Source organism: Cryptomeria japonica, chromosome 7 (genome assembly GCF_030272615.1).
Source record: "Cryptomeria japonica chromosome 7, Sugi_1.0, whole genome shotgun sequence".
Taxonomy (NCBI): domain Eukaryota; kingdom Viridiplantae; phylum Streptophyta; class Pinopsida; order Cupressales; family Cupressaceae; genus Cryptomeria; species Cryptomeria japonica.
Genome location: NC_081411.1, coordinates 332,235,346 through 332,251,280, shown reverse-complemented (window position 1 = coordinate 332,251,280; position 15,935 = coordinate 332,235,346). Strand labels below are relative to the sequence as shown.

General features: G+C 35.2%; 1 protein-coding gene across 1 annotated transcript; it reads right to left on the bottom strand.

The window, feature by feature from the left end:
• Nucleotides 1-1,113: 1,113 nt before the first annotated feature.
• Nucleotides 1,114-7,112, bottom strand: LOC131046674 (probable flavin-containing monooxygenase 1). Its single transcript, XM_059208639.1, is given in 7 exon segments — nt 1,114-1,861; nt 1,985-2,148; nt 2,151-2,315; nt 2,437-2,639; nt 2,744-2,984; nt 6,412-6,746; nt 7,052-7,112. Coding segments are annotated over 7 exon segments (1,506 nt in total). The 3' UTR covers nt 1,114-1,524.
• Nucleotides 7,113-15,935: the final 8,823 nt, after the last annotated feature.

Genomic DNA, 15,935 nt, shown 5'->3' with positions numbered 1-15,935 from the left:
CTCTATAAATTTTTTAACTCAACTAATAAATAATTTGAATTATGAAAACGAGTCTAAAATATATAAACAAACTAATAACAATAACCCTTTTGTAGCTTCTCCTATGAAGCATGTTGGCACAAGCTATAGAAACAACAATAAATAAAAATGTAGAAACAAAAATCACTAAAAAATTATTAATGTGGGATTACCTGTTGACCCAAATGTGGCATCTTCATCATGGAGTGTTATTCTTATGAGTGGTGCCTATTGGGATTTATGGAGACAAAGACATTATCAAAAGTTGGATTCTATCTTGGATACATTGATTCAATGCATAGTGGGGGATGTTCTTTTGTTGTGTAGACAATGATTTTGATGACAATTGATTTGTTCCAACCACTTATGGTTTCTTATTTCTCTTTGATCTATATATGGATTATATTTTCCTCAATCCTAGTAGATTTCCCTCTAAGAATTTAGGTTTTCTTAAGTAAATCCATTTGTCTTATAAATCATAACATTTTTCTCTTATTTATGATTAAGTTTATTGTTATTTACTCACCTGGAAAGTGTAGTTCATTAATCATCATTGCCAATTATATATTATGACTAATTATAAGGTCCAACTTTGTCTAGCTTATGAATCCCTTTCATTGGAAAATTTATATAAAAGAAATAAATATTAGTAATTAAAAAAAAAAAACTAAAATGATTTGTAATCATTTTTCAAAGTAAAATAGTTTTTAAGTTCCCATAATTCTTAATACACAAAATATTTTACTAAAACAGGGATAAAAAATTTAATCTACATAAATAAGAGATACAAAGCAAGAAGGGCTAACCGCCCAACAAAGAAGAAATCACTACACAATCCTATCTTTATCCACTAAGTGATCGAACATGTGAGACAATTCTAGAGATAATTGTCCCCTATCCACAATATTTCAACCCTGCATATGTTCAGAAGTCCCATTTGTCCAAACAATCTGCTACTCCATTCCACTCCCTAGGAATGTGAATAAAAGTAACAAATTCCAAAGTGCCACACAACCAAAGAATCTATCTAATAATCAAAGCTAAATGCCAACTGACATCATCTAGCCATTGCTCATTCGGCAAAGTCGTCACCACATAAGAATCAGATTCACAAAGAATCCTTTGCCAGCCAAGAACACAACAACGCTCCACAACATACAAAATGGCGAGAGACTCCATGAGATTATTGATATAAAAACCCTTATAAATCAAAACAATAAAAAATAAACTGATCATCTCCACAGCTATCACACCATCAATATTAATTTTCAAAACTCCATGAGGAAAAGGGATCCAATACCCCTCCCAATTTAACTTTCACAAAAGATGTCTGCATCTATTCCTCATGATCTAGCTAGCCCTCCTCACCCCACAGAAAGGAACATCTGTTTATACACGTTATATTGATGTATCACACCTAGTGCTTTACTAATGCTTATATTATGGATCTTTTGATATCGGTCAAGACAGAAGAGGGCCCATGCTCTTCATCAAAAATAGGAACTTTTAATTATCCATTCCATAATCCATGTTAGAATATGGAGAGAAAAAATCATCATACCAATTCCCTTTTCGCATTTGGTTTCTTCCCATGTCTTTACAAAGATTGTCATTATCAGTAATTTGAAAAATACAAGCTTTCCAAAACATGGGTGTGAGTCTCTTTAGATATTTTTGAAGCTCTTTTGTATTTACCTCCATTTCCCTAACACTTGGCATCACTATTTTGTTAGACAGAAAATGGGCCAACCACTGGGAACGTATTTCTGAAGACTGCAAATTTGATGAACTCTCTGAGTAGCCAAGAATTGCCATTTGAGGAATGCGCGGATGAATGAGCCCCCTGCAATAGAATAGTTTAAACTTACATCTAAGCCCACTTTCCTACTATCAATTTTTTTAATACATTTATTTCATTCTACAATTATAATCAACCATAATAAATTGGAAATAATTTTTTTCATACCTGTACAAAGAGAGTGCAGCACCTGATTTGTCAAAAGCATCTCCAAATTTTGTTGGAAGGAAAGTCTTTAATTTCTCGTTTCCATCATAACCAGTACCCAAAACAACAACATCAGCTTCCACATTTGTTCCGTCATCTAACACAATGCCCTTACTATAAAAACTAAACGTATGAGACCTTCTTCTACTTTTGGAAAAAAATTATTTGGGAATGATCCAGTGTTGCAGGAAGCTATTGACTGCAGAAAACTCGCATCTGGAACAAGCCCATACTTTCTCAATGGATATTTCCAGAGCAAGGAAAGCTCTACAAATTTGGACATTGACCATCTCTGTAGAAAACATCAATAGTTTTAATTGATTGGAAGAATGATCTGAATTAGTAAATCTATGCTGAAATTGTGTTAGTAAATCTATGCTGAAATTGATGTGTAATAAAAAAATAAAAATTACCAATGGAGCGAGTATGCATGATATTGAGTTCAACAGAAAACCCTGTGCTGGTTTACCAAGTAAAAATTGTGAGAAGCGTGTGCCATACAAATATGATAAGTGCACTCCCGAAATCAAATAATCCTCAGGAACAAACCAGTAAGGTTTTCTAAAGACCATTGTACAAGGAGGGCAATTTTCTCCTGCAAACATGAATCGATTATCTTGTACACCAAAAAGCATTTAGAATCAATTTTCTAATTTGGTTAGTTTAGAATCTACAATTGACTCAACAAAACACATATAATATTTAGAGTACTTATTATACCTTGATTTGCCTCAGCACATTCTACAGCAAAATCTATTGCTGATTTCTGATATCCAATAATCACAATTCTTTTCCCTTTGATATTTTCATAAGCATCTTTTTCATTTAAAGCAGAGTAGTCCATTGTATGCAAAACTTTTCCCTGAAATACTTCTGATCCTTTCTTTGGAGGAAACAAAGGAATTTTTGGCAGACCCCCATATTTACCAATGCATAAGATCAAGAAATCAAAATGATACCACTGCAAAGATCTCAAACAAAAACCATGTCAGTAGAGATGTAAAAACAGAGGATAAATACATTAATTCTACTACAAATAAACAATACAGAAAAAAGAGCTTTATTAAATTTAATAGTCCTAACATTAATCAATAGCAATTGCTAATTATGAATTCAGAGGCGATCCTGCACCAGTTATTCATGTCTGAGTCAAGGATTATGGTCTACAACGAGAGTTACTGAGGATTTCTATCAGATTACAGCACTTGCATTGTAGCATAAATATTTGTAAGATATAAGTTATTAAAAAACTAAATTCCATCCATGGCTCTGCCTTTATAAAAAAAAAAAAATAATATTTCAATGGGACTACCAGAAACCGAAACTCCAACCAGCAGCAGCATGAATAAAGATAACCTAGAGACTACCCATAGGTTGTCAAACAGCTGAATGACCAGTGGAAAATTTCGGAAGGTTAATAGATATTACAAACGTAGAAAAGAGCCAGCAGGAGTGAGTGACACATAGAATATACTTTAACCATATTTAAAGTATAATAAATTCGATATAACTCTCAAGACGACGTAATGCAAAGTTCAAATGGTTTACTTTTATGCTTTAAATGTAACTGATGAATCAACTTGAGAGAAATACATCTTTTTGTTTTGCCAGATATCTGCTAACTTATCTTCAATAGAATAATATAGGTTATTACCACGCATAACCTGTTTAACTTCATTCCGTAAAATACATTGGGAACCCTGGATCATTTGAGTTATATTTTTTATTTTACATGCTGCAATGATGAAGTGGATATAGAACAAAATTCGGTATTGAATATTTCTGTATAACTCTTATTAACAAATGGCCAGCTCCTTAAAAAAGGATTATAAAATCAAATGCCACACAGTTTTATACATCCTAATTAAATTAAATCTCAGTAACATCTATAATAGAATATTCCTAGTCTTAATAATTCTCAGATGCAGTGACCATGTTATTTAAAAAAGATCCTTTAGAATTATTCAAGATAGTATTACACTTGACTATCTATGGAACACAGCACACATGTTATGTCAAACTACTTAAGAAGTCCTGGCACGTACAACTTATAGAGCTTTATAAAAGATACTTCAGTTTCATTGGCTCTATGAAGGGTAGGTGTATCTCAGATGGAAGGGGTGTATTTCGCATTGACAGTGAAAGACCTATCATGTCAAACAATGGCATTGATTTTATGTTTGCTTAGTATGGGTAAGGGGGGAAGGGTACACCAAGAGAAACAGTAACGTGCCACAAGTTTTGACAAGGTGTGAGATGTCTAATGACGTGGAACATAACAGGGTGCCTCTGCTTCAAGGTCTAATTGTCATAGCTATTTGTGCAGTGGAATGGTTGAGAAAGATTTTTAGATTCTTGGAAAATTGAAACAGCAGCAAAAAGTATTATAGATTGTGGAAAATTGGTATTCAAGATCACATATTTAGGCATAGGTTGGTTTTTCAATCTATTTATTCAAGTATGCACCCATTGAGGAAAAGAGTAAGAGGAACATGAAGTGTGCAAGTTCTTTATGAAAAGAACTCAGACATCTTATAATCACACGTTCAGAGTTGGCAAAATAATATGTTGAGAATGATGATGGAAGGAGACACACTTTATAGGCATGCTAAGCATTCTATCGAATATACAGCATCTAGACTATGTAGTAGTTGAATGAAATGAAAACATAAGATAACAACCCTTACATTATATCGAATCAGAAAATATTGAGAGAAAAAAAACAAATTTGTTTTATTGATAACAATTTTTCAGCTCTATATAATTCATCTCAAAATCATTATTTCCATCATAATATATAATACTGTATAATATTATATGTTCTAGTAGTTACATCCTAATTTATTAAGGATAATAAAATTGAAAACATAAGTATAAAAGCACTTTAAAATAGTCGAAATATGATTACATAGCTATTACATATAAAGCATGAAGATATTTAAAAATAATAATAATAAATGTTGCAGGAGCAAATTATAACAAAAAAACAAAACAATAGATCATACAAATTAGATCATACAAACTACACCTGCAATCATATAACTAACATTATTGAGCATGCACTCCTTCAATATCCCTCTGGATAATCTATGGGTATTAGGATAATTTATGGGTCAAAGTTACAAAATTATAGCTAAGATCTTTGGTGAAGATATTAATTATTTGTTTATATGTGGGAAAATTTTACGATTCCACTTTCCCATTGTGGACCAAATCTTGAACAAAATGATGTCAAATCTCTATGTGATTGATCTAGCAATAAACATAGTGTTCTTTGTAGTTGCATTGGTGCAACTATTCTCACAGTATGAAGTAGTTATTTGTTCTTCTACCAAATGTAGATCCTTCAAGAGCAATAATATAAAAAATAGAGCCATGATTTTATGTTTCTTACTAGTCCAAGATAAAGGTCTAGATTCAAGTGAAAAAACATAATGAGATACCGAGTTTATATAATCTATTAAACCTAGTCAAAACCAATTAAAGTCTATTTAATGAACTAATTCACACATTTTCAATAGAAAAATAATATATGTCAAAGTTTTTTGAACCTTTCACGTACCTTAATAGTCTCTTGGTAGCATGCCAATGAGAGTCATGTGTATCCTACGCAAAACTAAGAGAAGACTCACAGCCTACATTGTATCGAATCTAGTTGGAATGAGGTACATAAGGCCCCAACTAGACAACTATACAAAATAATTTCCGACTTGAAACTCACATCTTCCTTGGTAACAAATTGATAAAGACAATTACAATTACTATGCCTGTTTTCAAATTGCTAAGACAATTGCAAATACTGTATATGTTTTCATTTTAAAGAAATTCAATAAATATGCTGTATACTTTATTTGAGAAGTGAATATAACTTTTTTATTATTACAAATTTATATCAAGATCATACCTAACATTTTAAATTTGTGTTTAATTTTTTTCCTTGAGACGGACATCCTTACAGAAAAGCCAGAAAACATACACGCTAAACCAGTTTCCCAGCTTCCAACCTTTTCTGACATTGTACCTCCCTAATCATAGACAAATAACAGATTAGGTTGAAAAAGTTGGTTCCTGAATCGCAGAAAGTAAATCGTTTAATCACTAGTAAAAATCTGCCTGGGCGGCCTGAATTAGTAAAAGTTTGGTAGAATCCCATTTAAACCCCACCTCTTGTATATACTACACCAACAGATCTACACAGCTACCCTATATTTCATCTCAATTCCTGATCTTCCTAAAAACCCAAAATAAATACCTCTGTAAAACACAATTTGAAATAGATTCATAGACAAGGACAAATAAATCCATAAATATAATCGATGGTGGATACTATCGATGGTGGATACTAGATGCCAAAAAGTAACATGTGTTTTAAGGTTACAAATGACCACCTCGATGCTTTCTCCATTGCAATTGTGCACACCAACATCCCAGACCTCTCCATCATCATAAGCGCCTCCATTCTTACCCCACAATCCAGCAGATGCACCGCTTTCTTTCCCACTATATCGAATTTCCACCACTTTTGTATTGAACTGAATGCAATCCAGCAGCCCAAATTGGTTTGCATAACTGTTAAAGTAATCCATAACCTGGGAGTGATTGGGTAAAAGGGTGGTCACATGGCTTGGCCATAGAAAATCGGTGAATTGGTAGGCAGGACGAGGGATTTGCAGTTTTGTTGATGCAAATGTTTCTCTCCACACTCCCCCTATTCCTTCTTTGGCTTCATCACATTTAGCATCAAACTTACTCATGTGCTCACCTCTCCTGATATGGCATTTACTCCCAAACACTTTGAAATAACCCACATTAGGAGTTCTCCTATTCCAGTAGTCATAAGGGGTTTTGTCTTTACCTTTCTTAATGAGTACCCGATTCATGGTATAGACTACGGTGCTTACTGCTTCTCTCCAAAATGTGTGAGCGACATTTCCTTGGATCGACATAGTTCTGGCTGCTTCAACCATAGTCCTATTGTTTCTTTCTGCTATGCTATTTTGTTGTGGTGTCCTTGGGGTAGACAATTGCCTCTTAATCCCATTCTCCTCACAGTACTTATTGAATTCATCAGAAGTGAATTCATCTCCATGATCAATCTTTAGGTATTTTATCCTTCTACCACTCTCCTTCTCCACCAATGCCCTAAAGGCTTTGAACTTTCCAAATGCCTCAGACTTGTCTTTCAAGAATGTGACCCACATCATTCTTGAGCAATCATCAGTAAGAATCATGAAGTACCGATCTCCCTGAATGGTTCTAGTTTTCATCGGACCACACAGATTAGTGTGTAATAGATCAAGTAAGTTCTCCACAAAAAAAGACTTACCTTTGAATGTTGAGGAATACATCTTCCCAAGTTGGCATTCTCTGCACAAGGCATTCTCCGGTTTGTTTAGCAAAGGCAATCCTCTTGTTGCCTTGATCTTACAAGCCTTTACAATATTGTCAAAATTTATATGACAAAGTCTCCTAATCAATATCCAACTATCATCAAATTTTGCCATCAGGCACTGACTAATCTTGGTATTCAGCTAAAACAGGTTTCCTCTAGTCTCCTTATCAGTGGCAATAAGTTGACCACTCTTTCCAATTATTCTACAGACTCCACCTTTGAATTCCAGTATGAGTCTTTTATTGTTCAGTTGAGAAACACTCAAAAGATTATGCTTAAGGCCTTCCACCTAGTAAACATTATCCACACTTCTCTTTCCATTTAGTGAGATGGATCCTTTTCCTTTCACCATGAAAGGTGCATCATTTCCAAACTAGACAACACCACCATCATATTCTTCAAGAGAGAAATTTCTCCGGTCACCGGTCATGTGGTGAAAACAACTGCTATCAATGATCCACTTGTTAGAGTTGTCAATATGTGAGACAAGGGCTTTCTTGTCAGACAACTCTTCCTTGACAGCCATAAACACTATGTCCTCATTCTCTTCATCCTCAAATTCCTCATCGGTAACACCTCCATCCACTACAACAAGATAATTTCTCCTACCTACTCCTTTATACTTCCTAAACCTCTCCAGTTTATCCTTATTGTCATTATTAGGACAGTTAACAACTATATGTCCTATCTTATTGTAGGAAAAATAATTCAGAGGAAGCTTACCTCTGTATTTTCCGGTGCCTTTTGGAAGTCTCTTGGCAAGAAGAGCTTCAAACTCCATTAGAATCTCCTCATCGTCCATATCTCTACTTGTCCTGGATTCATAACTAGTACTGATCTCTTTTCCTTTCCTGATCAGTGTGGAGGAAGCAGATGCTCTAAAGGCCGACTCAGTCTTCTGAACACTACCATCATAGCCATTCAATTCATATGCAATCAACTTTGAAATAATAGAGTCTAAAGATACCTTGGTTTTGTTGATAGACCTTAGCTCCTGAATAGCAGCAACCCTGATTGCATAGACAACTAAAAGTGATCTAAAAAATTTACTGACAATAATGGCATCATCAATTGTTCCATCAGTGCTCTTGATCTCTCCAACCACTGTCTTGATTCTTATGCCATATTGCTGAATGGTCTCTCCTTCAACCATCCTCATATCTTCAAACTTTCCTCTAAGGCTTTCTTCCTTAGCCTTCTTGACATGTTCATCACCGCCATAAATGGATTCCAGTTTGTCCCATACTTCTTTTGGATTGTCCTTAACTTGTACATCAGTGAACTCTACATTAGACAAGCTGCTAATAAGGGCTTCCATGACTTGCCCATTTTCTTTTATCTCTCTTTTCTGATCATCGGTTAGAGTGCCAGAGGGGATTACATAGGCATTCTCAACATAGTTCCAGTGTTGTGCACCCAAACTCTTGATATATATCTTCATCTTGTCCTTCCATATTTTAAAGTTGTCCATGTTGAACTTAGGACCTTCCCTCTTCATCATTGGAACATGATCTTTTGCCTCAAGCGGTTAAGCTTATATCACCAAGGACCTAGATGTGCTCTGATACCAATTGATGAATAATGATGAGATAATAAGGTCCTAACCAATATTGAGAGGGGGGGGGGGGGGGTGAATTAGTACACACAAAAAAATTGATTCAACACTTTGTCATATCAAAACACAGTTAACCTTTTATCTTCACCATTGAACTTAACCATAGCTATACTGGTTAAAAAAAAATACTTTAGACAACATTCAATAGATATCAAACCTTGATAACTACTTCAATGATATAATCATGCATGAGTTGTATCAATAATACCACAACCATTTGACAATGCATGCATATCTAACTTAATCAAAACCACACAATCATCACATGAAAATCTCACAACCCATAACACATAGGTTTTTCATGTGGAAACCCAAATGGGAAAAACCATGGTGGGAATGAATACCCACAATCTGTTTGTGAACTCTTTTGAAGTCCGCTCTGTTAGGAGCCTAGTCCGGTTAAAGACTTTACAATAAAGTTCCTATTAGGAACCGATCCTATTAGGGATCACCCAGTTAAGGGATGACTATATACCCTGTTAAAGGTTGAAACCCTGTTAGGAGTTACCTTGCTAGAGGATTTAAATAACTCAATAACCTTGAGCTACCTAGTTAGAGGATTTACAACAAATCCTATTAAATCTACCCAGTCAAGGGATTTACCTTATGTTGAAATGGTTAGAAGACAATAGGTAAAACACCGATCTGATAACAACACTTCTTGCTAAGGTAGATCCTTTTTAGTTCCTCTCTTCTACAATCACACTTTGTAGATTCCTCACTCTAGTTCAAGAAGTATCAAATCTCCAACACGCAGACACAAATACAACTTTTGCCAACCACTGCAATAACAAAACTCATTGACCTTATAGACAACAACTTGGTCGGTAGCATAAACCCTAAACCCTAAATATTTCAAGTTTACACTTACAAGCGGTCCAATCCTAATCGTCCAAACACATTACATAGAATGAAACAATCTAAAATAGATCTCAAAACATTCTACATCATCCAATCTTCACCGCATTTGGAAATCAATAACTCATTACGTGCTCTTCACACACCGCTAAGAAAAATGCTCATTCTTGAGGTAGGCATTAAATGCATTCAATCTTCATGCGCAAGAAACAAAAAGAAATCCTTCACGTGTAGACAATTGACGTGGCATCTTGATCCTTATCCTTATTCCTTACCTAACTGGTTACAAAACATCATCGGTTGCACCACACAAGCCAAACCGGTAACCCTCGAGCTGAACTGAGACTACCAACCGATAGTCACACTTAGTGAACCCCGACACTGGTCCACTCCATCCCAGTTGACCATAACCACTTCTGATCTTCATATCGGTTCATATCAGTTCACCTGCTTGAGCACTTATTGACATCAATGACAACATACATTATCACTACTTAATCATATGCCAACATAATCAACAAAGGAAGTTTTGGGAGATTAGTGGTAAAAGGTATACAAACTAATGGTAATGTCTACTATCATGTCAAGGATAATAAAAAAAGAGGTTGTTTGTTGGAACCAAATAGTGAATGTTGGTTGTGGCAAAAAAGGATGAGACATATGGGTATTGAAACAAAAGGCTAAATAATATTGTGGAGAGTGCAAATATTAGAGTGAGCAAAGAATGGAATCAGACTAATACTTTACTTAAAATTGAGACTGAAATAAAAGTTATCCTCGTTGCTACAAAAGAAAAAGCTACTTCAAAAGATAAAGAAGAGACAAGGACAAAATAAAAATAACCTAAATGGGCACCTAAGACACCAACAAAATATATGATATAAAATTGTTTAGAGGAATGAATCAATGGAGAGAAGAATAAAGGAGTTTAGACAAGAAGAAGACTTGCAGAAACCAGTGAACAAGCAAAATACCATTTCTTATCTCAAGTGGAACCAAAGACCTATGCGAAAGATAGCAAGGATGAAAGTTCCATATGTTGATGATATCATATTTAGAGGAGATGATGACGTATGTAATAAGTTTGTAAAATAAATGCAATAGTTTGAGATGTTTATGATAGGTGAGCTATCATTTTTCCTTGGTCTTCAAGTTACACAATCAAAAGATGGAGTTTTCATTTATCAAACAAGGTATATTAAAGAGATGTTGAAGAAGTTTGGGATAGAGAACTCTAAACCACTTGTAACTCCTATGGCTATTGGTTGTAAGTTAAGAAAGTGTTAGAGTATTCGGGTATTTACTTGATTAATTAAACAATATTTGTTTAATTATTTAAGTTCCCTTTATCTCTTTTACACTTAAGCTAACTTTAGGTGCTTAATAATTAATTCTTTTATTAATTATTATGTGCAAGCCTAGGGTTTTCTCTTTTAGGGTTTCTTGACCTATTAAAGGTTGAGTTCTTTCTTTTCATTGTATGAAAAATGATTATTATTGACAATACATTTTTGGAGATTATTGAACTCTCATCTTTTGGAGCATATTTTTCCTATGTTTTTGTTCCTTCTATGATTTGCTTCCTTGCTTCTCCTTATAACAGGTTTTTCAGCTTGCAGAGATCATTTGGGCTCCTATGGTGTTGTATTTTCTCAACTCCAACATGGTATCAGAGCTTTAGATCTGCAGCTATCTGTTCTTGTTTTGAGAATTTTTGCATTGGAAGCAGATCTGGGGTTTTAGAAATTTTTTTATGTACCTAGGGATAGGTTTTTTTTGAGCACTTTGGGCCTAAATGGACCTCACCATCATGCTCAAAAGGCTCGAAAACCCCTATGGTCATATAAAATTTGACCTATTTTGGTTCCTGAGCCTTTGGGAGTATTTTTTTCTTAGATCCAAGCCGTACAACCCTGGCACGTAAATCGAGAAAAAAATTTCAAATTTTTTTTTTTTGCCTTTTTACGACATGCAGGCCGAAATTTGATTTTTTTGTTAAAAAAAAAATCAAAAAAGGCGATTGTTTTTTTGTAAAAATAAAAAATAAAAAATAAAAAATAGGGCAAAGAAAATTTTTGATTGGCACAAGTTTTTTTGGGGGGTTCCCACAGTACACAGAGTACCGTGGGGTGTTGAAATGTGGTGACTGATCAGCAAAGTACTGTACACTCAACACGTATCCTCGCCGGGGTCTGGGGCTGGGCCGGGCCTCGGGCAGGGGTTTCCCACCCCCGAGAAATTTTTTTTTGCCATTTTTTTCATTGATGAAAACCAACATTGTAATAAAACCCTAAAAAGGCCGACTTTGTTTGTTTCCCTAAAAACGCATGTTATAAGCGGCTGGGATGCTTAAGGCATTGTAATGTTGATGTACTGTTTTTGTTGGATAATAAGAAAGATTGGACGACTGTGTATGGTGGACGTAACCCATTCTGGGTGAACCACGTTAAATCTCTGTGTTATCTGTGTCTTGTTTTATTTCTTTATCTTTTGTATTTAAATCTGCATATAATTGTTAGTTCATATTTGCTTCGGATCTGCTTGAAACCCTAACAATTGGTATCAGAGCGAGGTTTTTTGTAAATTGGCAGGACTTTCAGATTTGAGTGGGAGCAATGAAAGATTTTAAATTCAAGGTCAAAAAGTTTAACAGCCAGAATTATCAGTTATGGAAAATGCAGATGGAGGATTACCTATATCAAAAGGATTTGTGGCGGCCATTGGAAGGAAAGGCAAAGAAAACGACCACAATGTCAGATGAAGAGTGGGACATTTTAGATAGAAAGGCACTGGGATCCATTCAATTGTGCCTTGTGCCGTCTGTAGCATTCAATATAACAGAAGCAAAAATGGCTGTAGATTTGATGGCAACATTGGCCAAGTTGTATGAGAAACCCTCGCTTTGAATAAGGTATTTCTTATGAAACGTTTGTTTAATTTGAAAATGAGTGAGGGAGGATCTGTAGCAAAGCACTTAAATGAATTTAATACAATTACCAGTCAATTGTCTTTGGTAAAAATTACCTTTGCAGAAGAGGTTAGGGCTCTCTTGATTTTATGTTCTTTGCCAAAAAGCTGGAATAGCTTGGTTATGGCTGTAAGTAACTCTGTCTCTGGTAAAAATACTTTGGTATTTGATGATATTGTTGGTGTTATCCTAAGCGAGGAAATGCGAAGGAAAAGAACAGGTGAGACTCCAACATCATCGGGTAGTGTTTTGAATGTGGAGAACAGAGGAAGATCAAAGGAAAGAGGAAAAGGCCCTGGGAATGAGAAGTCACGAGGGAAGTCAAAGAAAGGACACTCTCAATCTAGAGGAAAGAAAGATTGCTGGTACTGTAGAAAACCTAGTCATCTAAAGAAAGACTGTTGGTCTCAAAAAAACAAAGAAAGAGACAAAAATGAAAATGACAGTAAGGAAGCTAATATTGCAAGTAATACTTTACAAGATGCTTTAATCTTATGTTTGGATAATGTTAATGATTCCTGGGTAATAGATTCTGGGGCTTCATTTCATGCTACACCCCATAGAAAATATTTTCTAGATTATGTTCAAGGTGATTTTGGACAGGTATATTTGGGTGATGATAAGCCCTATCAAATTGTTGGAAAAGGAAAGATAAAGATCAAGTTGCAAAATGGAAATGACTGGTTTCTGCAGGAGGTAAGACATGTTCCTAATTTAAGAAGAAATTTAATTTCTGCAGGACAACTAGGTAGTGAAGGTTGCATAGTTACCCTCTCAGACAGTATGTGGAAGGTCACTAAAGGATCATTAGTAATGGCTAAAGGTGCGAAGGTAGGCACATTATATCTGTGTACAGGTAACACTTACTCTACCCTAGCTACTATAGATAAAGTTACTGCAGGGACAACAACAACAAATGTTGCAAGAACAAATTCGATAATGTGGCACCATAGGCTTGGGCACATGAGTGAGAAAGGGATGAAAACCCTTCACTCCAAAAATCTATTGCTAGGACTAAAGAAGATTGATTTAGAGTTACGTGAAAACTGTGTTTATGGTAAACATAAAAGAGTTAGATTTCTCAAGGTTGGGAAAGAGAAGAAGAGTGAGAAGTTAGAGCCTATACATTCAGATATATGGGGACCAGCTCAGGTATCATCTCTTGGTGGCTCTTTTTATTATGTTATTTTTATTGATGACTCAACCAGAAAAACATGGGTATATTTCCTAAAACAAAAATCAGATGTTTTTGAAACTTTTAAGAAATGGAAAGCTTTGGTTGAGAATGAAACAGGAAAAAAGTTAAAGTGTCTCAGATCGGATAATGGAGGTGAGTATTGCAGCAAATCATTTGAAGATTACTGCTCCTTAAATGGGATTCGAAAGCAGAAGACAGTTCCAGGAACTCCACAGGAAAATGATGTGTCAGAAAGAATGAATATGACTATCATGGAACGCACGAGGAGCATGAGATTGCATGCTGGATTGCCCTTACATTTTTGGGAAAATGCTGTACATACTACTGTTTATTTGATAAATAGAGGACCTTCAACCCCTTTGAATGGTGGTATTCCAGAGGAGGCATGGACTGGTAAAAAGGTAAATTATTCTTTTCTAAAAACTTTTGGTTACAAAGCTTTTGTCCATGTTGATAAAGAAAACAAAACCAAGCTTGATGCTAAATCTCAGAAATTTACCTTCATTGGATATGGGATAGATGAATATGGCTATCGGTTATGGGATTTTGAAAATAAGAAAATAATTAGAAGTAGAGATGTTATATTCAATGAGAAGGTTATGTATAAAGAACAGATGCAGGAAAATAAGCATGAACAGGACAAACAAGAATATGTGGTGTTGGATGAGATTCCTGAAAATGAAATGCCACAGGTACCTGATGCTCAGCAACAATAGATTGTCCCACAAACTCCTGCAAGTGTTAGACGTTCTACGAGGACAAGTAGATCCCCTGAAATATTTTCTCCTTCTTTATATTCTATTTTATTAACGGATTCTGGTGAACCAAAAGAATATGAAGAAGCAATGCAGGTAGATGCCAAACAACAGTGGGAGCTAGGCATGAAAGAGGAGATGGACTCCTTGATGAAAAATAAGACTTGGGACTTAGTCCCTTTACCTGCAGAAAAAAGAGCCTTGCCTAACAAATGGGTTTATCGGCTGAAGGAGGAGGAAGGAGGTCAGAAAAGATATAAGGCCGGACTTGTGGTAAAAGGTTTTGCACAGAAAAAGGGTATAGATTATGATAAAATATTTTCTCCAATTGTAAAAATGACTTCAATTAGAATTGTACTTAGTCTTGTGGCTGCAGATAATTTACATCTTGAACAATTAGATTTCAAAACAGATTTTCTCCATGGAGATTTGGAGGAGGAAATTTACATGTTGCAACCACAGGGATATGAGGTCAAAGGTAAGGAGAACTTGGTGTGCAGGTTGAAGAAAAGTCTGTATGGCCTAAAGCAAGCACCCCGACAATGGTATTTAAAATTTGATAGCTTCATGGCTGAACACGGTTATCATAGATGTCATTCTGATCATTGTGTATATTTTAAGAGATTTGATAATGGCAGTTATATTATCCTATTGCTTTATGTTGATGACATGCCTATTGCTGGGTCTAACATGCAACATATAAATGATCTTAAACAGAAATTAGCCAGGTCATTTGCTATAAAGGATTTGGGTGCAGCTAAGCAAATTCTCGATATGAGGATTACACGGGATAGGAAAAATAGAACCTTGAATTTGTCTCAAAGTGAGTATATAAAGAAGGTGTTTAAAAGATTTAACATGCAAGATGCAAAAGCAGTTAGTACACCTTTGGCTAGTCATTTCAAATTGACTAAGGAGATGTGCCCAAAGGCACAAGAAGAGGTTAATAAAATGTCTAACATCCCGTATTCATCAGCTATTGGCAGTCTGATGTATGCAATGGTATGCACAAGGCCAGATATTGCACATGTAGTGGGAGTTGTGAGCAGGTTTATGAGTAATCCGGGTATGGAACATTGGAATGCTATGAAATGGATTCTTCGATATTTGAAAGGAACTACTATGA